Source organism: Carcharhinus amblyrhynchos, chromosome 8 (assembly GCF_965287045.1).
Source record: "Carcharhinus amblyrhynchos chromosome 8, sCarAmb.v2.hapA, whole genome shotgun sequence".
NCBI classification, from domain to species: domain Eukaryota; kingdom Metazoa; phylum Chordata; class Chondrichthyes; order Carcharhiniformes; family Carcharhinidae; genus Carcharhinus; species Carcharhinus amblyrhynchos.
In genome coordinates, this window is record NC_137331.1 from 37,377,326 (window position 1) to 37,399,565 (window position 22,240).

The 22,240-nt window shown below is 40.3% G+C and overlaps 1 protein-coding gene across 1 annotated transcript in view; it reads right to left on the bottom strand.

Moving 5' to 3' along the window:
• atp9b (ATPase phospholipid transporting 9B) overlaps positions 1-22,240 on the bottom strand; it is a 290,399-nt gene that overhangs the window by 72,862 nt on the left and 195,297 nt on the right. The window contains exons 12-13 of the mRNA XM_080193897.1: positions 10,937-11,097; positions 10,139-10,281 (exon numbers count right to left, since the gene is read on the bottom strand). Coding sequence (XP_080050023.1) covers positions 10,139-10,281; positions 10,937-11,097 — 304 coding nt within the window. The remainder of the gene's footprint in view (positions 1-10,138; positions 10,282-10,936; positions 11,098-22,240) is intronic.

The following is a 22,240-nucleotide window of genomic DNA, read 5'->3' on the forward strand; positions in this document are numbered from 1 at the left end:
ATGCCATTGGATAAGTAGTTCCAATGAGTGAGAGTCAATTCAAACAACACGGTGGTATAGTGGTTAGCATTGATGCCTTATAGCGCCAGGAACCCGGCTTGGGTCACTGCGTGTGTAGAGGTTGCATGTTCGCCCGTGTTTCTTCCGGTTTCGTCCTACAGTCCGAAAGATGTGCTGGTTAGGTGCATTGGCCCTGGCTAAATTCTCCTTCAGTGTACTCGAACGGGCATCAGTGTGGTGATGAGGGGATTTTCACAGTAACTTCATTGCAGCATTAATAGAAGCCTACTTGAGACGCTAATAAATAAACTTAAACAAATGTATGTGGTGTTCAGACTGTTCACATGGGCATCTGATGCCAATATACTACAGAAGATATTCATGGCAGATCCATATTTGTAACAGCATATGATAAGCTAGATTTCACTTCTATGAATACATACTGATCGGTTTTTTTCCAAAAGAGAGCCTTCACTAACAATATTTTCCTATTCTAAACTGTTGTTAAGCATGAGGGTTAAACATGAGGCCAAGTACATTTTACAGTGGAAATAATAGCATGCATTAATAACCCAACCCTTTCTAGAATAGTTGCTGGCACATCTAAATATTATGCCTTATACTTATTGGTAGTTGCTAGATTTCCTCCTCTTGGAAGACTGCCAAGCAATCACCAGTCCTTTCATAAGGGGTCCCGATTACATCTATAAGCAAAATTCAGCATCGGTACGAGGCCTCCGCTCCCTCCTGTAAAAAATGTATCCAAGTTGGATTTCTGTTGTTTTCCCAAAGTAATTATTACAGGAAATTCTCTCCTGTTCTAAATACAAAGACTTCAGCCTACATCTGGCACACAGGACTGACCATTCCATTTGAAAGCCAATGTGATGTGCTACATGATGGTAAAATTCCACTTCAAACTCCCTCAAGAGAATATTACTGACTTCAGCAAACAAAGGCCCCAAACACAAATCTGTACAATTAAGGAAGAAATTCTACAGCCTCTGCGTTACAGATTCAACAGGGAAATCATGTCACTGACAAAGAAATTAAGTGGTATACATACCACCTTTCATCCACTTAGCACTTATAAATGTTAATAAATGTTACGCAGCCAATTTTTTTAAAAATTCATTCGTTGGACATGAATGTCGCTGGGTGGCCAGCATTTATTGTCCAACCCTATTTGCCCTTGAGAACGTGGTGGTTAGTCACCTTCTTGAAACGTGCAGTCCACGTACTGTAGCTTGACCCACAATGGCGTTGGAGAGGGAATTCTAGGATTTTGAACCAGTGACTGCAAGTGAACAGCAATATATTTCCAAGTCAGGATAATGAGTGGCTTGGAGGGGAACTTGCAGGTGGTGGCATTCCCATGTCTCTGCTACTCTTGTCCTTCTAACTGGAAGTGGTCATGGGTTTGGAAGGTGCTAAAGATCTTTGGTGACTTGCCATGCATCTTGTAAATAGAACACACTGCGGTTACTGAGCATCGGTGGTGGAAGGAGTGGATGTTTGTAGATGTGGTGCCAATCAAGCGGCCTGCTTTGTCCTGGATGGTGTCAAGCTTCTTGAGTGTTGTTGGAGCTGCACACATCCAAGCAAGTGAGGAGTATGCCATTACATTCATGACTTGTACCTTGTGAATGGTGGACAGGCTTTGGGGAGTCAGGAGGTGAGTTACGGTATGTTATGGATTATGCAGTAGTCAATTTGCATAGTTAAATAGCCAGTGAAAAACAGAAAATATTGGGAACACTCAACAGATCAAGCACCATCTGTGCAGAGAGAAATATATGGTTGCCGTTTCAGTTCTTACTTCACAACTTAACCTGTTCGAGAGATAAACACAGGAAGAACATCATGGTATAAATCAAAATTTGGTGCAAAAGTAAACAGTGAGGAGGACACAAGGCTGTTGCAAAAGCATATAGACAGCTCAGGTGATTGGGCAAGATATGGCAGGTGGAATACAATGGGGAAGTAGTGTGAAGTTATCCACTTCTGTATAGAAAATAAAAAAAAACAGAATATTTCTTGAATGGTGAGACTGGGAAACGTTTGCATTTCGAGGGACCTGTAGGTCCTTGCACATGAATCACAGAACGCACAAGTATAATTCACGATTCGGAAGGCAAATAATATGTTAGCTTTTGTTACAAAAAGGATTGAATACATGTTGCTACATTTGTACAGAGCACTGCTGAGGCTACACCTAGAACAGTGTGCGCAGTTTTTGTCTCCTTACTCAAGAAAGGATTAACATTTCCCAGAGCGAGTACAACAAAGATTCACTAGACTGGGTTCTTTGGATGAGGGGATTGTCCTTTGAGGAGAGATTGAGTAGGCCAGGTCTACACTCCTTGGAGTTCAAAAAACAAGAGGCGGTCTAATTAAAATATATAAAATTCTTAAGCAGCTTAATGCAGTGTAAACGCAGAAAAACGCTTCTGCAGGTCAGAAATCTAGAATACGTGGCCATAGTGTCAGAATATGGGGTCAGCCATTTAGGACTGAGATGAGGATACATTTCTTCCCTCAAAAAAAGTTACAAAACTTTGGAATTCTCTAACCCAGAGAGCTGTGGATCCATAATCGTTGAGTATAATCAAGACATAGGTTGATAGATTTTGGATATCAAGGGAATTAAGGGATATGGAGATAGTACGGGAAGGTGGAGTTGAGGTAGAATATTTGCATGACCTTATCGAATGGTGAAGCAGGTGAAATAGCTTAACCAGCTCCTATTTCTTGGGTTCTAATGTGGGCAAGCTACCCTCTAATTCCTCAATATTGCCACTGTTTTTTTTTATCTAAGTAGGTCAAGTTTCTTTTCTAAGCTAAGTAGGCAGGCAAGGCTTCAGTTTAACATGCACAATAAAACTGGTACCTCTGACAAAAATTCCATCACTACTGCAATTAATTGTTAGTTTGGATTATGTCCTTGGATTGGGATTTCAGCATCTCAATCTTCTGACAGAAGGCGAGAATGCAACTACTGAGTACTCTTTAGCACTTGAAGTAATTAATTGAAAATTCTAATTCACTATGTTTGCTGTGCTAACCAACGTACACTGTAAAGTTTGCTTCCTAATCCAGAATAAAACTGCTAGTTTGTTTATTTATTAGTCTCACAAGTAGGCTTACATTAACATTGCAATGAAGTTACTGTGAAAATCCCCTGGTCGCCATACTCCAGCGCCTGTTTGGGTACACTGAGGGAGGGTTTAGCATAGCCAATGCACCTAACCAGCACGTCTTTCGGACTCTGGGAAGAAACCGGATCACTGGAGGAAGCCCATGCAGACATGGGGAGAATGTGCAGACTCTGCACAGACAATGACCTAAGCCAGAAATCCAGGCCTGGTACCTGGTACTGTGAGGCAGCAGTGCTAACCATTGTGCCACCATGCTGCCCATAATACACAACATTGCAGGATAATTCTTCTGAAGAAATTGTGTTTTATACAAGGGCTCAACTAATACATCCCATCATATCCTGGCTGCAATAGTTGATGTTATGCCACAATGAGCAACTTAGTATCAGGCAAGTGTTCAAGAGTTTATCTTTAAAACTGCAATTGCAGTCATGTACTACACTAGTCATAACAGTATAACTCAGTTACTTTTAAGCAAAAGGAAACACTTACTAGCTTCATACTAAAGCGTGGCTTAAGATCAACTTTATGAATTATATTAATGCTGTGCACATCACACTAAATTTTATGGCCGACAATTAAACATACAGAAGTATTTACCCTGTAACCCCAGTATGGTGGTCTGCATCATGATGCATAAAGACATCACAACTACATGGACAGGCTGGATGGACCAGCAGTCCTTTCATAGAATCCTTACAGTGCAGAAGGATGCTATTCGACCCATTTAGTCTGTACCAACTTTCTGACAGGCCATCCTGTGTATTAACCCCACTTATCCTCCAATCTATACATCTCAAGATACTAAGGAACCATCTAGCATGGCCAATCTACCTAAGCTGCACATCTTTGGAGTGTGGGCGGAAACCGGAGCACCCAGAGGAAACTCACGCAGACACGGGGAGACTGTGCAAACTCCACACGGACAGTCATCTGAGACGGGAATTGAACTTGGGTCCCTGGTGCTGAGAAACAGCAGTGCTAATCACTGTGCTATCGTGACATTTTCATATGCACCAGTTTCATTTAGCCAACTTAAAGAATGTTAATCATTCGGCTGAAAATAACTTAAATACAACATTGAACATCAAGTCAAATGAATCATTTAACTGATCACTACACCAACATACAGTTTAGTCTTTTCATTAAAATTCCCTTGATGTTAGTTATTTATTAAGAGAAAATACTTAAATGATGTGCATGAGGCACATGTCAGTGCTGACACCTGTAAAAAGAATGGCAATTTTCAGTTTGCCAAGTTATAATTACTCACAATATCTATTTATCAAAAAAGTTGTTCCAGCTGTTTGCACCACTAATGACTTCATAATACAATGGTGATAAATTCCATTGACACCGGGATTAATTTATTGCATCATTAGGGTTCATCCACAGTTACCATTTAGAAGTTATGAGCTCTCTACTGCATTGTTCTTAAACAATAGCATTATCAAAAGCAAGCAGTGGGAAGATTAAAGCTCTACTTGCAGATTAAGTACAAATTATCTGCCCTCCTGTTTCAGCACCATTTATTCATTTATCACATAACGTCTAGTATTTCAGGTCAGTGTCAATATGCTCTGCATCCTCGCAGTTAACAGATGTCTTCTCTTGTCAAATGAATTACTTTATGTTTCACGCACTGGTGGTCGCAGATGTGTCACTATAGCAACGTCATTAATTTCAGATCTTACCGGAAACATGCTCTCCAATCAAACCTAATTATACCACATTGCTTTCTTGTCCTACAATAAGGAAACTATAATGTAATTATTGGGACACTTCATTTTCTATTCTGTCGTGGTAAATGAGCAAGCCAAAGTGATGGACGCTTCATGTCAGAATGCTTACTGATGAAGCACAAACCTAATTTGCAGTCATACAAAGGACTACCTTGCAATTAGATAGACTGCAATGCTCCTCAGACCCAACAACTTAAATTCTGTTTAGCTACTAACAGTGATTTCTGTTTCTGCAGCCCAAAAGAGCAGCACAATACAAAATGACATTTAACAGGTGTTTGCTCGAACCAACATCTATTTTGGCATTGAACGAGGTGGAACACGCAACATTGCGTGGAATTCAAACCCAAGTCTCTCGACTTTTCCCCTTCCTTAAAAAATCTTGACCAGCTTGTAAAAGACGTCGTGGAGATGCCAGCGTTGGACTGGGGTGGGCACAGTAAGGTGTCTCACCACACCAGGTTAAAGTCCAACAGGTTTATTTGGTATCAAGAGTTTTTGGAGCGCTGCTCCTTCACTCGCCCGATGAAGGAGCATCACTCCGAAAGCTTGTGATACCAAATAAACCTGTTGGGCTTTAACCTGGTGTTGAGAGACTTTGTAAAAGATGAAGATGACAATGAAATGATCAAAGTAGGAGCAGGTGGGACTCTTGCAATACCTAGCCTGAAACACTGTAATAAACTACCAAATGTGCCCTGACACTTGGCCTACCAATATTCTGCAGGAAAATTAAAACATTAAATGGAAAATAGTTACAGTTCAAACAAACAAGATGTCTTCAAAGGAACGGCTGTTCAAAAATGTTTGGATTTACTGCATAGGAGATGCTAACAAACCACAAATGCAAGATCAACTTGCTTTTATGCAAAAAAACCTTTAATGCAGAAAAGTACAAAAGTCTACCTAAAAATGTATGCTGAGCCGAAGTAGGAACATAAAAAGGATGAAAGCCTGAATGAACACATGAAAGGAGAGAGGGGTGGAGGGCTTCTCCGAAGTGAGTGTGACAGTGAGTGACAGTTAGAAAAATGCACAGTTGAGAGGAGTCGTCATAGGATTTGGGGCAGTTACAAAGATTGGTGAGACCATGAAGCGATTTAAACATGAGAATGAAAATTTCAAATCTGAGCCATTGGGGATCAAAAGCCAACAGGTACTGGGTAGTGAACTACTGGGACATGATGCTGAGCAAATTTTATTCACTCGTCACCAGTAGGCTGACATACATTATGAAAATCTCCTAGTCGCCACATTCTGGCACCTGTGCGGGTACACTGAGGGAGAATTTAGCATGGCCAATTCACTTAACTAGTATGTCTTTCAGACTATGACAGGAAAATGGAGCACCCAGAGAAAATCCAAGCAAATACCAGGAGAACTTGCAGACTCTGCACAGACAGTGACCCAACCCAGGGATTGAACTCAGGTCCCTTGTGCTGTGAGGCAGCAGTGTTAACCGCTGTTGCCCTGTAGCATTACGGATTCAGAGATCAGAGATTTGGATGAAATGAACTTTATTGAGCGCAATGGAACAATCCAGTTTTGAAGGAGCAAAGGCCGGGATGAAGATTTCAGCAGAGATGCTAAGGTAGCGGTACGGATGGGAACATGAAGCCTTTATGATGTAGAGGATACGCGGCCATAATACAAGCATAGGTTGAATTGGAAGCTGATGTTTCAAACAGGCTGGTTGAGCCCCGGACAAAGGCTGAGGAAGGGATGGAATTTGTGGTTTGGTTTGAAGATGATGCCTTTTCTTCAGTTAAACATGAAGTGCAGCGCATCATAATTGAATGATAACACTAAGGCACTGGAGATGTCAACAGTGATGAAAGCTTGGTGTAGGTATATGGGTATGAGCCAAAGGCCATATTTACAGATGATGTGCCAAGGCTCTGTATGCCGATCAAAGGGTCAAGGGGCCAAGACTCAATCTTTGAGAGATTCCAAAAGTCATGGCATGGGGTGAAAAGAAAAACCACTGAAGATACTATGGCCAGATAAATAAGAATGAAACCAGGTCAAGGGATGAGATGTGTCAATAGAGGTGACAGTTTGAAGGAAGGTGGCATAGCTGACCCTGTCAAGAATTACTGAATTGGCAAGGAGAGAAAGCATTGTAGTGGCAGAGTATATATTTATTAATTTGATGAGAGCCATTTTGATGTTACAGCTGGGTTGGAAATCTGATTTGAGATATTCAAACAAGCAACTGCAAAAGATGTTACAAAGAATATGTATTGTGACTGTGACTATGATGCTCCATCCCTTTAGCATTATCAGCATCTGTGGGATGGGCAATAAACTATCTTCTTCAGTAGGACTTGCATCCCAGAAAAACCCAAACTATGTTGGGGAGTGATAACTTGCTCAACAACTTTATACAGTTGGAAATGGGGTTCTAATTTGCGATGAGAGGATGGGAAGACAAGTTACGATTAAGAGTTGACAGTAGTGGATTTGAAAAGGATGGGGAACAATACTTGAGATAGGAGGAATCCAGTTACAATGCAAGTTATTATGAGAGCCGAGAAGAGAAGTTACTTGGTTGGCATTGGAGATAAGCAGCAGGGTTCATGTTTACACTCCTGGAGAGGTGGGCAGCCTTGGCAAAAGATGAATGAGGCCTTATGATGCTTGTCCAGGCAGATCTGACAATGGCTGCTCCCTGGAATTTGGTTGAAAAATTGAATGTGGAGATGCTGGCATTGGACTGGGGTAAACATAGTAAGAAGTCTGACAATACCAGGTTAAAGTCCAACAAGTTTATTTGATAGTAAACCCACAAGCTTTCGGAATGCTGTTCCTTCATCAGGTGAGTGGAAAGTTCTGATCAGAGAAGGGCATATAAAGACACACACAGTTTACAGAACACTGATTAGATCAGTATTCCTATTCAAATCACCTGATGAAGGAATAGTGTCCGAAAGCTTGTGGGTTTACTATCAAGCTATTAAACTTGTTGGACTTTAACCTGGTGTTGACAGATTCTTACTGTGAAAAACTGAAGGCATAAAACGACGAGGATGAATAATGGTGCAAGACTTACCAGGGCACCAAGAGTGGGGGACAGAGTACAGCTAAGCGAATAGACTCCTGAAGGTATACTGTTGTGAATGGAATGCTGAAGGTTAAGCAACTGAAAACCACTGTGCAGTTGTAAGCAACAAAGGCTGAGGGAGTGAGCAAAAGCTCATTCTAGAGGAAGACACAAAATAAAGTGGGGATGATAGGGTGTGTGTTTTGTGAACAATGCAAGAAAGTGATCAGAGTTGGCCTTGCAAATGACCGGGATCACAGTAGAGAGGAGCAACGAGAAATGGGGTGAAAATTAGGATATTGGAGTGGACAAAGGTTTTAAAGAGAAAGAGAGATAGAATAAAATGAAGTGCTTGAAAGAGAAGGTGAAAGCGGCAGGATTCATTTGTGATTGAGGGAGGTAGCGGTGGAAAGTATTGCCAGGCATGAGGCAGGGCTTTAACCACTTAGTTCTGACAAGAACATGACAATTATCCATGAATCTGAAGACTGAACACATCCAAAAACCGTACTCTTCTCTTTAAGCCTCATTGACTTTTAGCACAGGAAGTCCCTGACCCAAGCCGACACGAACTTCACCAACCTTTGCTGTGGGAAGTCTAGCTGTTTGTTTGTATGTGACGTGGACTTCGCCAACACTCTCCTCCAAGCAGAATCGCTGATGGTAGAACGGGGCGAGTGAAACTTTATTATAGGTACCCTGCATTTATTATTCAGTGATACTTTTCTAGCCATTGTATTTACTATAGCCAGCCTAGACTTAGGCTATTGTAATATAAGTAGGCTTAGTCTTTTTTAGGTGTATAGGTATCCAAAATGTGACTGCCCCCAAGGATTTCAGATATTTTACCTGTATAATATTGTGAATGGCAAGTTTCTTTATTGAGAGGGAAGACATTCTGGAGGCAATTGGGGGGGAAAAAAGGCAGTGAGCACTGGTCTGTTAGTAGAATCCCAAGGGTGCAGCAAAGTAGAGAAAGGCAGGAAGTTGGTAAAGTTAGTCCCCAGTGGGTATGTGGCGATACTAAGGCTGATGAGACAGGAGGATGCAATCTCAGGCTTGACAAGGAAGCATCGGCAAATGCTTTTGTTTTTTTTGAAGAATGCCTTGAGAGGCAGTTTACTTTTTACACAGCTGGTAAATAAAAAGGTGCACAGGACTGTAATCATAATAATCTACACTAAATACTAGTGATTAAAAAAGCAGAGAGATTTATTTGCAGTAGTTAATGCTGGTCGGAAAGAAGAAAAATACATACACTTTAAGACAAATTTTTGAACACCTTAAAAACATTTGACTGTTCAGAAGTGACTTTAAAGAAAATCCAATTACATATAATGTTGCTTTCCATTAATAAAAAGAATTGAGGTTTTGTTAAACCTGCCTCAAAAGCAGTTTGAAAGCCACTTAAAAATTCCATTAAGCAAAACATGAAGAGCTAATATTGTACTTTTCATGCATCTTTCAATTTGTCCACATCCCCAAAATATTAGCTGTTTCACCACATTCAATTTCACGCAATATTATTAAAAATATCACACAACATTTGAGAGCAGTGCAGTTATACGCCATAGTTAAGAAAGCCCATCAACACCTCTACTTTCTCAGGACACTAACGAAATTCAGCATGTCTGCTACGGCTCTCACCAGTTTTTACAGATGCACCATAGAAAGCATCCTTTCTGGATATATCACAGCTTGGTATGGCTCCTGCTCAGACCAAAACCACAAGAAACTACAAAGGATAGTGAACATAGCCCAATCCATCATGCAAACCAGCCTCCCATCCATTGACTCCATCTACACTTCCTGCTACCTCAAAAGTAGGCAGCATAATTAAGGACTCCATGCACCCCAGGCATCTTCTACCACTGGGGAAAAAAAACACAAAGTCTGAGATCAAGTACCAACCAATTCATGAACAGCTTCTTCCCTTCCATCAGACTTTTGAATGGACCTATCTAATCTAAGTCGATCTATCTCTCCACCTTAGCTATAATTGTAACACTACATTTTGCACCTTCTCCCTTATGTATTCTATGAGCTTTGTATAGTGCACAAGAAACAGTATTTTTCACTGTATACCAATACATGTGACAATAATAAATCAAATCAGTTACATTTTTCATGCAAAATTAGAAGCTACAGAGTATCAGAAACATGTCAAGAAGCTTAGAAGACAACATCAACATTACCTGTCTTATCTGTTAATAAATAAACTAAGCGCCCCAGTTCTTCAGGTATTGTGCTTGTTCGAACCACTGTGCCGGGAATATTATCATCTCTCATGATCATCCAGCCATAAGCTGCTTTCCCCATGTCTAGGTTTACCCGTAAACTGTGCAAACAGGAAAGAGAGAAGTTAACAACTTCCAACTTAATTTGGCGTGGTCTTAAGCTCCAAATTCAACATTGTTAGGATCTGTTAGCATTTTTATTTTCAGGCAGTTAACCAAGAGTGCATTTGTATACTTATTATAATAAATAAATTAAAACAAGACGAGGCCGAAAGTCTAATGCAATTCCACTCACAATCAAGCTATTAGAAATGGGAGCATGCCAGGACCACATAGCAAAAGATTAAAATTGATTTTAGCAAGATATTAAAACAGGTGGCAAGTATAAAAGGACAATTAAGGTAAGCAACTTGTAATGAATAGGCCACTTAGGAGAACAGAATTTTACATTAGAACTATTATGGAATTACAATTTTTCTTTACAATGCATTCCTTGCCAGTTATTATTCCAATAACTGCTTTGTGTCACTTATTAGCACCATGAAACTAAAACCGCAGCAATAAATAAATGGTATGGTCTAAGCTTGTAGACAGGTTGTTCACAGCACTACGATCCTTCTGGGATCCCCACATTTTTTAGCTTCTGCTCCTACAGTTTCACGATAGCGATCAGTTTCCTTCACAATTAGAACTGGGTATGAATTCCAACATTCACTTTGTGGCTTTTGGGTAGCATTTTTTAAAAAAAAAACTTACCTGATGGGGATGATATAGGAAAATAATAGGATGAACCGGAACAGGTAACGATACCAAGGGCCCACGAAGCCTTGTAAAGCTACCATAACCACTGAAAGCACAACTAGAGCTAAAAACAAAGCCTTTGTCAATCGATTTAGTTCCAGGTCCAGCAAGCCAACCTACAAAAAAAAATCAAAACAGCTGCGAGTTAGTTTAGTACAACTTAACCAGGCTGTATAAAAAGATGAAAAAAAGTTTACTTCTTTAATATATTTTACAATTCCTGTTTTTATTATGCATTTTGTATACGCCACAATTTTGCCACATTACTCCAAATTTCTTTTTTATTCATTTATGGAACACAGGCATTGCTGGCTGGCCAGCATTTATTGCCCAACTCTAGTTGCCCTTGAGAAGGTGGTGGTGAGCTGCTTTCTTGAATCACTGCAATCCATGTTCTGTGAGTTGACCCACAATGCCCAACCCTAGTTGCCCTTCAAGGGCAGTTGAGAGTCAACCACATTGCTGTGGCTCTGGAGTCACATGTAGGCCAGACCAGGCAAGGATGCCAGATTTCCTTCCCTGAAGGACATTAATGAACCAGATGAGTTTTTCCCGACAATGGTTTCATGGTCCTCAGTAGATTCTTAATTCCAGGTAATTTTTATTGGATTCAAATTCCACCATCTGCCATGGTGGGATTCAAATTTGTGTCCCCAGAACATTAGCTGAGTTTCTAGATTAACAGTTCAGTGATAATACCACTAAGCCATCACCTTCCCGCAAATTAAAAAAGAGCTTGCATGCATTCCAATACTGATAGCAAACAATTGTTATCTATTTTCTATTCCAGATTTGTAACTTTTTTTATTCATTCATGGGACATGGGCGTTGCTGCTGGCCAGTATTTACTGGCTATTCTAGTTGCCCTTGAGGTGGTGGTGGTGAGCTGTTGCCTCGAATCACCGCAGTCCAGGGTTGACCCACAATGCCATTAGGGAGGGAATTCCAGCATTTTGACCCAGCGACTGTGAAGGAATGGCAATATATTTCCAAGTCAGGATGGTGAGTGGCTTGGAGGTGAACTTCCAGATGGTGTTCCCATTTATCTGCTGCTCTTGTCCTTCTAGACGGAAGTAGTCGTGGGTTTGGAAAGTGCTGATTAAGGATCTTTGGTGAATTGCTGCAGTGTATCTTGTAGATAGTACACACTGCTGCTACTGAGCATCAGTGGTGGAAGGAGTGGATGTTTGTAGATGTGGTGCCAATCAAGCGAGCTGCTTTGTCCTGGATGGTTCAAGCTTCTTGAGGGTTGGAGCTGCACCCATCCAGGCAAGTGGGGAGTATTCCATCACACTCCTGACTTGTGCCCTGTAGATGGTGGATAGGCTCTGGGAAGTCAGGTGGTGAGTTACTTGCCACAGAATTCCTGACCTCTGACCTGCTCTCGTAGCCACTGCTGGCAGATCACAAAAAAGTTGGAGGAGCACCATTAAAAATCAGAAATCTACAGTTTGAACGTTTCTGATTTTTATCAAGCAAAATACACAATAAAAGCAAAATACTGCGAAGCTGGAGATCTGAAATAAAAACAAAATGCTGGGAAAACTCAGCAGGTCTAGCAGCACGTGTGGAGAGAGAAGTAGAGTCACTGTTTCAAGCCAAAGATGACTTTTCTCCAGAACTGTTCTGAAGAGGAGCCACATTGGACTCAAAACAGGTGTGACAAGCAATCTAAACATGATGGCAAGACTTACAAGAAGTGCTGGTGGATTGGGAGCTAATGCCAATATGCCAGAGCACAGAAGGGTGTTGGAATTTGGTGCAAGTTAGGAAGCAGACAGAAGGAGGGCAGCACGGTGACAGAGTGGTTAGACTGCAGTCTCCCAGCGCCAGGGACCCGGATTCAATTCCTGGCTTGGGGGGAATTGTGAGCGAGTGTAGCCCTGTACGAGTCCTGCAGAGAGGCCCGGCTCAGCTGGACAACAAAGAGGAATTGCAGGAGGATGGTGGGTAGTCTGTGCAAAGGCTACAGACAAGTTGAGCAGTATGAGCAATCATAGAATCATACAGTGCAGAAGGAGGCCAGTCGGCCCATTGAGTCTGCACCGACCACAATCCCACCCAGGTCCTATCTCCACAACCCCATGCACTTAGCTAGTTTCCTTGACACCAAGGGGCAATTTAGCATGGCCAGTCTAACCCGTACCTCTTTGGAGTATGGAAGGAAACCAGAGCACCCGGAGGAAACCCACACAGACACGTGGAGAATGTGTAAAATCCACACCACAGACAGTGACCCAAGCTGTGAATCGAGCCCAGGTTCCTGGCGCTGTGAGGCTAACCATTGTGACACCATATTCCATGCTCACAGTCATATAATGTTACTTGCAGTTTTGATAAGAGCTGTTTCTGTGCTCTGGCAGGAGTGGACATCTAACTTAAACATGGAGCATGGAAAAAGTAAGCATATCCAGTGCAACATTCAAATCAATGGAACACGTTGTTTGGGCTATGGATGATGTTTAGTGACCAAAATGGCATCTGCAGCATGTGTGCACAATTCTGGGGCAGTCATGCCCATGCCATATGAGTCCATGCAGTCAATGAACATCGCCATATGTTTGCAAAGCAGACAGGTTGTGACATCAATCAGCAGTACTTTTAGATCTTAATGTCCCAGCCAATCCCCCCAGCTTTCCTTGTACAGCTGCACACTCATTTATCAGCAGTAAAGAACACCCCAGCTATGTAAAGGGATTAATTACCTCCTGGTTAGTTGCCACTTTATTTCTTCTGGTTGTCGCTTTGATTCTATGACTATTTGGTGCTTTCTTGAGTTGTTTACTTTTGCCAAAATCTACAGGGAGTGGTGTGACAGGTTCTTGCAGAGTTTTGCCAACTTCAAATCTTGTGTGTAAACCAGCTGCTCCCAGATGTGAATCCACTGACAGCCATTCCTCACAGAATGCAGAATGACTTGGACATCGAAGAGAAGACACCCAGAGAGCAATTCTCATACCAGAACCTCAGTAACAGTGTGCAAGGTGTGGCAAGGAGGCGTGCATTAAAACCAGCCAACTCTGACAGCCATAACTGTAACCTCAGCTGTGGCAGGACCACATTGCCAGTGGCTGTGAAGATGATCATAACAATGAACATTTAGATGTCTTGTTCCTGGGTACAGCTGCAGGTATTTTCAGTATCTTGTGTCTGCCATCCACCGTTGCATGAGGGAGGTCACTAACCCACTCTATTCATTAAGGAACTTTCCCAGTAGTAAGCAGGCTTAGCAACCACAAGGCTTTGCTATGATTGCATATTTCCCCATGATTCAGGCTCCACCGACTGTGTGCACCTCAGCAAGTGATGCCGTATGTCAATTCTGTCCTATACCGCAACTAAGAGAGATTCCACTCCTAAAAAGCCAGCAGCTGGGCAACCTGGGTAAAGAATCATGCAGGTCAAAGCTCAGGATTTTAGCAACAATCATGATGATGCCTTCACTCTGTGGCAATACTGCGCAAGTTGCTTCGAGTCATACTGAAAGGTAGCTATGGGTGTCAAGGGCTATCTGCTGCCCACCTGGCTAACAACATACACACAAACATGGGCAGCATGCAGACAATGAAAACTTTGCTGCCACATGAAAGGTGGTAAGAGCAGATCACTGGCATGCAGGAACTGTGTTTCCATTGCCTGAAGAATTCCACAGGAGACCTCCAGGAGTCAGCAGAGCGGGTTAACATTTGCCATGGTTCGCTGAACAACCTCACAATCATGAAGGGACAAGTCCTCATCTCGAGCTTCGCAATGAACAGCTCAAAAACAGGAAGAGGAGGAGGAGAAGGAAGACAGGACAGCAAAATGGACAACCCCTTCCTGGCCAAGTTGTCCTTGAAGAATTCATCCGAGTACGATGCAAGTGACTCCTATCCCAATTCTCCAACCATCCACAATCTTTCCTCGGTCACATCATCAGTTTGACAATGCAAAAATAAAAGGTCTCACAAAATGAAAATGTTCCAAACTAAATTTATGAATAAAATCATGCCACACTGCATGCAAAAGTCAACTAATTACATTGTGCATTCCCTTCGTGCCAGTCTTCCCTGTGCTTTTTACCTGTCCTAATGTTCCTACTCAGTGCTATTGTTAAAAATAAAATCACATCCCCATTGCCTGGATGCAAGGGGCAGCAGCAAAATACTCTTCTGATAATTGACCATGTTTTCCTTTATTATCTCTCTGCAAGTTTAAACCAGTTGCACTCTTTATTATAGAATCTCTACAGTGCAGAAGGTTGTCATTCGGTCCATCAAATCTGCACTGACCACGATCCCACCCTGGCCCTATCCCCGTAACCCCAATATTTAGCCTTGCTAATCCCACAGACAATAAGGGGCAATTTAACAAGGCCAATCCATCTAACCTGCACATCTTTTTCACATACAAATCCAAAAATACACATCTCTCCCAAATTTCAATGGTAAGCATTTCCTAAAACCTAACACCCAAAACCTGACTAATACACTTACTAGCACTTGATTTAACATGAATGAGCATTGAGTTTTCGTGTTTGCCAAAGGGAAATTTGTAATGTTGAAAGAAACAATAAACGTAAAGAAAATAGAAAATTCAATCTCTTTACAAAGCATTCACGTGAACAGTAGGACCATAGTAACTCATTGCACAGAAGATAGCCATTTCAATCTGCCAATCTGTGCTAGCCTGGGGAATCCAAAGCAAATCTTCTTTGCCCCACATGCTCCCCATAGCACGATAAATTCTTCTGCTGCAACTGTTTCTCTGTGGCAATGCATGCCATGCCTCAACAATCCATTGCAACATCTCTTCTCATTCGCTCAGTAAGGATTTAAATTGATGGTCCCTGTTCACTTACTCCTCAACTAGAAATAGTCTTTTCCCTTAATCATTGCTATCAAAATCCTTCATAATTTTCAAAACCTCTTGAGTCTCAAGTTAACAATCCCCAAATGAAATAATCCCAGTCTCCCTTTCTAGCCATAGTTTTCCATTCTCAACAACACTCTACTATGCATGGTGCTCTCTATGGTTTTAATTTCCTTTCTATAGTGACAAAATTACAGGTAATACAGGGAAGCACAGCCTAACCAATGTTTTGCAAAAATTTATCATTCCCTCCTTTTTTTTCATAATTGTCCCAATTTATAAAGCCCAAAATGCTCCTGGATTTTAGAATGGCTTTATCTACCCGAATGCTCAGTGATGAATTCGCGATGTGAAGCTTGGAGAACTGGGAAAAGGGAAGGAAAAAGTCTACGGATTTGAAATGTGGTGTTTAAAAAGCCTAATCACTACCGGATGGATGAATGGAAGAGGAGCAAGAAGCTGACAGCAATGCAAGCAGCTAGATAACATTAAAGACTGTCTTAACCAGAACTCCAAAAGCCATGGCATTCACTAACGCGTTGATTGGAAGGTTTGGAGGACCATGATTGCCTATGGTGCTCAGCATGACACTTAGATGATGATGATCTACCTGCAATGTCAATTTCAGGGAATTATGTATTTGAATTTCGAGGACTTGCTGTCCATTCACATCTTTCAAAGTATTTTCATTGAATTTACATTCCCATGATTGCTTTATTCTCCCCAAATATATTACCATCACATTTACCAGCATTCAAAACCCCCTTACAAAGACCAAATTGGCCTTGGAGTAGTGCAGCGTAGATTTATCAGAATGGTGCCTGAGCTCCAAGACTTAAACTATAAGAAAGGATCGCACTAACTATGGTCGCACTCCCTGGAATTTAGAAGGTTAAGGGGGAGATTTGATCAAATTTTTTGAGCTACTAAGGGAAAGCAACAGGGTAGAGGGAGAGAATGTATTTCCATCAGTTGGGGAGTTTAGGATTAGAACACACGGTCTAAAAATTAGAACCAGATTCTTCAGATGTGAAGTTACTTCCACAAACACTTCCCACAGGAGGTATGGAATTTTCTTCCGCAAGTGTTGATACTGGGTTGATTGCTAATTTTAAGTCTGAGACTGACAGATTTTTGCTCAGTAAAAAAGTATTGAGAGATAGGGGACTAAAACAAGTACGTGGAGTTAGATTGCAGGTGTGGCTTGAGGAGTTAAATCTGTGCTTGTACTCCTGGTCCGCTCACCTGACTACCTTCCTGGAGTTCTTAGGTCCTGAATATTATGTCTGTGATGACGGCTGTATTAATGTAGATTCACTAATTGAATGTTAATTAAAAGTAAGTCGTGAGAAATAATTCTGCTGTCTTTAAAATTCAATTGTTACAATAACTCACATCGAGGAGAAAGAATAATTTGCGTTAGGCTTCAACGATTCCTCCTTTCAGCTGTCTTGTCATAACCAGAATGTTATTCTTCAAATTACTCATGATCATAATTTTAACTACACTGCCCTTTTGTACAGATTGGGTAACTTGTTTCTGTTCAGTTGATTTAAGCTTCTGTTGATCATAGTTAATCAATTTTTAAATCTTCCAGCAGCCCGCACTGTAGCTATTTTTCCTGCTGATTTTTGAATGCATCACAGTCAATAAAGCCCCGCGAGGGAGCAAAAGCATCACAACTGGATTTCTCTGGGTCCTTTCCGGCAGCTCTTGTCATAGACCTTACGGCACTACAAAATGAGACACAAACACAAATGTTTCCCTTAATTACAGAAACAATCAGAAAATTACACCTAAACATTTGTGGAGAATTCAAACATTCCTGAGGCTTGCCTTTCTCGTCCCCCGAGAACCAAGATTCTATACACGCCGGCAAACTGATTTATCAGCTGCACTCGAAAGTAACACAACTGAGGCAAATATCTTGCGATTTCCACAGCTTCTGCTAATACGTGGTTTATGCTTGAATTATTGAGAAAAATGGGTTTTGGGATTAAAAAGAAGAAAAATTAAGCCAGAGAAGCAGAGCACGTTTCAAAGACCAGATTTCTTTGGGTTCACAATGGCAGTCTAAGTTTCAGGCCTCACTGCGGATCAGATGAAGTCATTATTCATTCAGTCAAGGAAAAAAAGACTCAATTACCTCAACCTAAAGATGCTATCAATGAATGCAAAGTGCATATTTTGCTCTATTCATCTAAATCCCATTAAAAGTGAAAGGAATGATTTAATCTGGCCGTCTAAAGTTGGTCTTTTTTTGTAATAAAATAAAGAATCACTGTCTCACAATATGCATAACTACTGACTGAGACTGTTCCCCTGCATCATAAACAGCAGAAATAACTGTGAAACTCTATACAGAAAATTCAGCAAAGAATACTACTGTTCCCTTGGAAAAAGTCACGGCTCCAATGAACTGCCACCTCATAAATATGGTAAGTTCTGCTCTATTACAACAAAGAAAAACAATTCTTGGTCAATAAGTGTTGCGTAACATTTTCCCTTTCCCACACTGTGTAACCATCACTTTCAATCTACATACTACAAAAACATCTGATTTGTAATTGGTTCATCAAAAGCAAGAAAGAATTGAACACAAAAAGTAAATGGAGGCTTCCATGACAAGCCATACTCATGTCAGCATTTAATTAATAGGCAACAATGATAATCTGACAAAAATACAGTAAAACACCATATTAAATAAAATAAAAACAAAACTGTCTGTAAACAAAATGTACTTTATACACAATAATCCATGTTAATGTAGCACTAATTACATTTGTACAATGCTGGCTACCATTTCCTGAAGCCTTGGCTGTAATCAGATACACTGTAATGCATGGGAAAACACAAAGTTAAAAGGACACTAGCTTTATTGCTCTGCATTAACTTTTTGCTTAGAGTTTCAGCTTGACATTTTACATTTGGGCAGGCCAGTTAATGAAACACTGATAGCAACACTTATTGTACAAAGACTGCGTACCATTTTTCCTCCCATTTTGTATCTCAACATTAAATTTTTACGCCAGAAGTAAATTCAATTTCACAATCTTATCTAAAAGAAGCATCATAATTAATTCTGAACCATAGATGTTGCAAACTTGAATGCTGAAAAAATTTTGCACAATTCTAGCACTTTAGATTCTGGCGCATCTGAGTTTATTTTCACTAAAATAGTCAATTGCACCAACAACTTGCATAGAAACCAAGCAATATTCTGTTGGCAAATGCACAGCTGTTTCACCTACCATTCCACAAAATCACAGTCATCAGCCAAGCATCTTGTTCTAACTGATGACACTATATAAGAGAAAATGCTTCAAAAAACACTGATGTAGGAAGAGCTGACGCGCGAGGCTGGACAATGACTTCAACTGATGCAAACTAAAAACAGACAAGATGGAAGTCTATTCCCGCTGGTCAACAAGTTGAGTGTGAGTGCTTTCAATCTTGTTACAAGGCCACAACACATTCATTGCAGTTTTAGTGTAAGCTTCTTGCGACAAATACATAAACAAACAACACAAAGTCACTTTCAGATGGCCTTAACATTGGCCCATTCCAATGTAACCATTCTTTACTTTGGCGACTAAATTTGCAGTTTTTTATTTTTCAAGGTTCAACCGGAACGCTGACTTTACATTCCATCCAACGTTTGCTCTCGCTTCACGTCAATCAGTCAGAGGTCTAAGACCAGCTTTGCACCTGAAGCACCAATTTTCCCAAAGGACAAGTTCAACTAAAACCTGCTCCTTTATCATTAGTGGTACGGGTGGGCATTGTGGACAAATCATTTTCAGTATCTACTGGAAGTAAAATGACAAGGGTGATAAATTTCTGCATCAAGTGGTGTACCATCTTGAAGCTTTCAGGATGGGGCTTCATAATAAATTGAATTTCACATGCTCCAAAACAAGAAAGCACATCACTACATTATACAGTATAATCAGGTTCTGAACTAAAAGTAATAATCCCAGACACACCCTCAAGCTAGAAATGGTCTTCCACAAAATGTCCTTTCTTTATCGATTACTAGGGTGTGAAGCTGGCTTCTCATTTTATTGAAATCTGTACATGTCCTCAAATCAATGTTACCAGATTAAATGAACAATTACATTGTTAGCTAATCAAGGATGGGGACAAGACAAAAGACAGAAACCTACTTGATGCATCTATCATGTATTTCACTCCTACTATATTAACCCTTAGAGATTACATGAAAAAGACAAGTATCCCTCAGTAGAGAGCTGAATGACACCACCAGAAACTGCACCCCCTCGCCCAAAAAATTGCATGTAAATCTAAAATGTCTGAATCACTTATTTTGTTAGTTTTCTATTGCCTGGAAAATTAAAAATTTGAGGATCTGATTACTAGAGTACCCAGTTGTATAGAACCATCAAGACATAAAAATTCAGGCTCTCTAATTCTGAGATCTGTGTTACTCAAAGATGCAAACATCTTGAAGCTGAAGTGTTGATATTGTTCATGAAACACCAAAAAAAATCCACGATAGACATACACCTTCATTTCTTGTAACTCTTAATAGCAAGGTCAAATACTGCTCTGGTTTCAAAAATAAAAATCATGCATTTCTGATTGTATTTCACCATGGTTGCCTGCAACATTTACTGTAGCGTTTGAGTGTGACAATCTGTATAATTGTAATCGAAGATTGGTAACTCTGAACTGGAAGAGTCACAACAACTTGACATTTATAGCTGACCCCATAAAACTTTTCTTTATGTATTTCTAACTCATGTATAATTGTAGACCAATCATAAAAATTACACATCACAGTATCTTAAGTATTACGCTGTGCAATTCTTCTCATGGCTTCAAAAATTCACTTTACCTTCAAAACTATAAGCCATGATTTTCAAGTCCTCACATTTTGTTTAATAATGTGACACAGCGTAAAATAATAATAGTTTGTTTATTTCCTACTATTAGTCAACTCGTTTAAGAAAATGTTTTAAAAAGGTCACTATTATTACGCATCCATTGACTTAAAAACTAGTTTCATTTCAACTTTGTTTTGTTATTTTGGTGTACATTACTCTTGCTCCTATGAAACATTTGATGATTGATTTCATACTTAATGGCTTGTAAGAAATCTTAACATTTGGACTTATGGGAAAAGTTGCCCAGATTGACAGATAAAGTAAAAAGGTCTGTATTAATTTCCAAATAAAGAAATGCATGGAGTGGTATTTCACTATGATTATACTCCAAAGTACCAATTACTACACATCAGAAACTATAGCGGGTGACACTCTACAATAAAGGAAATAATTTCCAGTTGGAGAGACAGAAACTGCTAATATGCAGGGTTCGAGTCTACAAGAATCTCTGCAAAAGGAAGTAGCTAATAAGGTTTAATGATGCATGTCAGGAAGCCACAATATGTAGGGAAACACAGCTGGCTTCATTTTGTAAACTCTTCTGTATACACATCTTTCCAGTTCTCAATTGTCAGCTGTGCAAGTGCCACTGGGGACAATTTAAATCATAAATCAGGATAGTCCTCAGTTTCTTGAAATTAGGGCCAAAATACATTAATACAATGCGTGCCCGAACTTAGAGCCGCTGCCCTCGCTTCAGTTTACCAGGCATGCATAATGGAGCAATTCTTACGTTAAAAAACACAAGGAAAATTACATTCCTTAACTTGCTTCTTGAGGGCGATGTCCAAAGCCCTATGTTCCAGATGAAACCAAGGACTGATAGGCACGTGGTTTCTGTGGCAGAGATTTTGAATTTTAAACTTGCGTTTTAACCTTCTTTAAAAGAAAACTGTGCATGTAAACGTGCTGATAAATTACTCATTTCAGTAACGAACACAATATCAAAGTATTGTGGTGAACGCAATGTGCAGGTGACAGTAATTAGCTGCAGATGACAGAAGTACTCTGAATTCATACCAGATGGCGGTTAAGGGTCAGTGGAAAGTAGCAAACCCACCACAAGGAAACTGTTGTAATGTACAATAACTATCAAACTTCCAAGCACTCAAAAACAAATTAGTTATTCTACCACAGGAAGAAAACAACATGGCTATAACATTAAACTGCAATAAACTGGCACAACTGCAGTCACTCCATTCAAATCAGTTTAAATAATTTAACGAGTTCAAGAATGAAATGCAAACATTTTGAAGGAAACGAAGTTACTGCTGCAAATGCAAGAGATAATTAAATGGCAGGATTATATTAATTCAAACCATACCACTGTGATATTTAACTTATATTTTAAGTATAAGATTTCATTGGAGGTTGCAGATCTAGATCATACGAAACAAACCACTTTTATTCATTTTTTTAAAAAAGGAAGAGGGCAATCAGCAGTTTCTTGATTTGAGTGAAATATCCCGCCCACTGTTATTTTCAAGGGTGAGAGCATTCA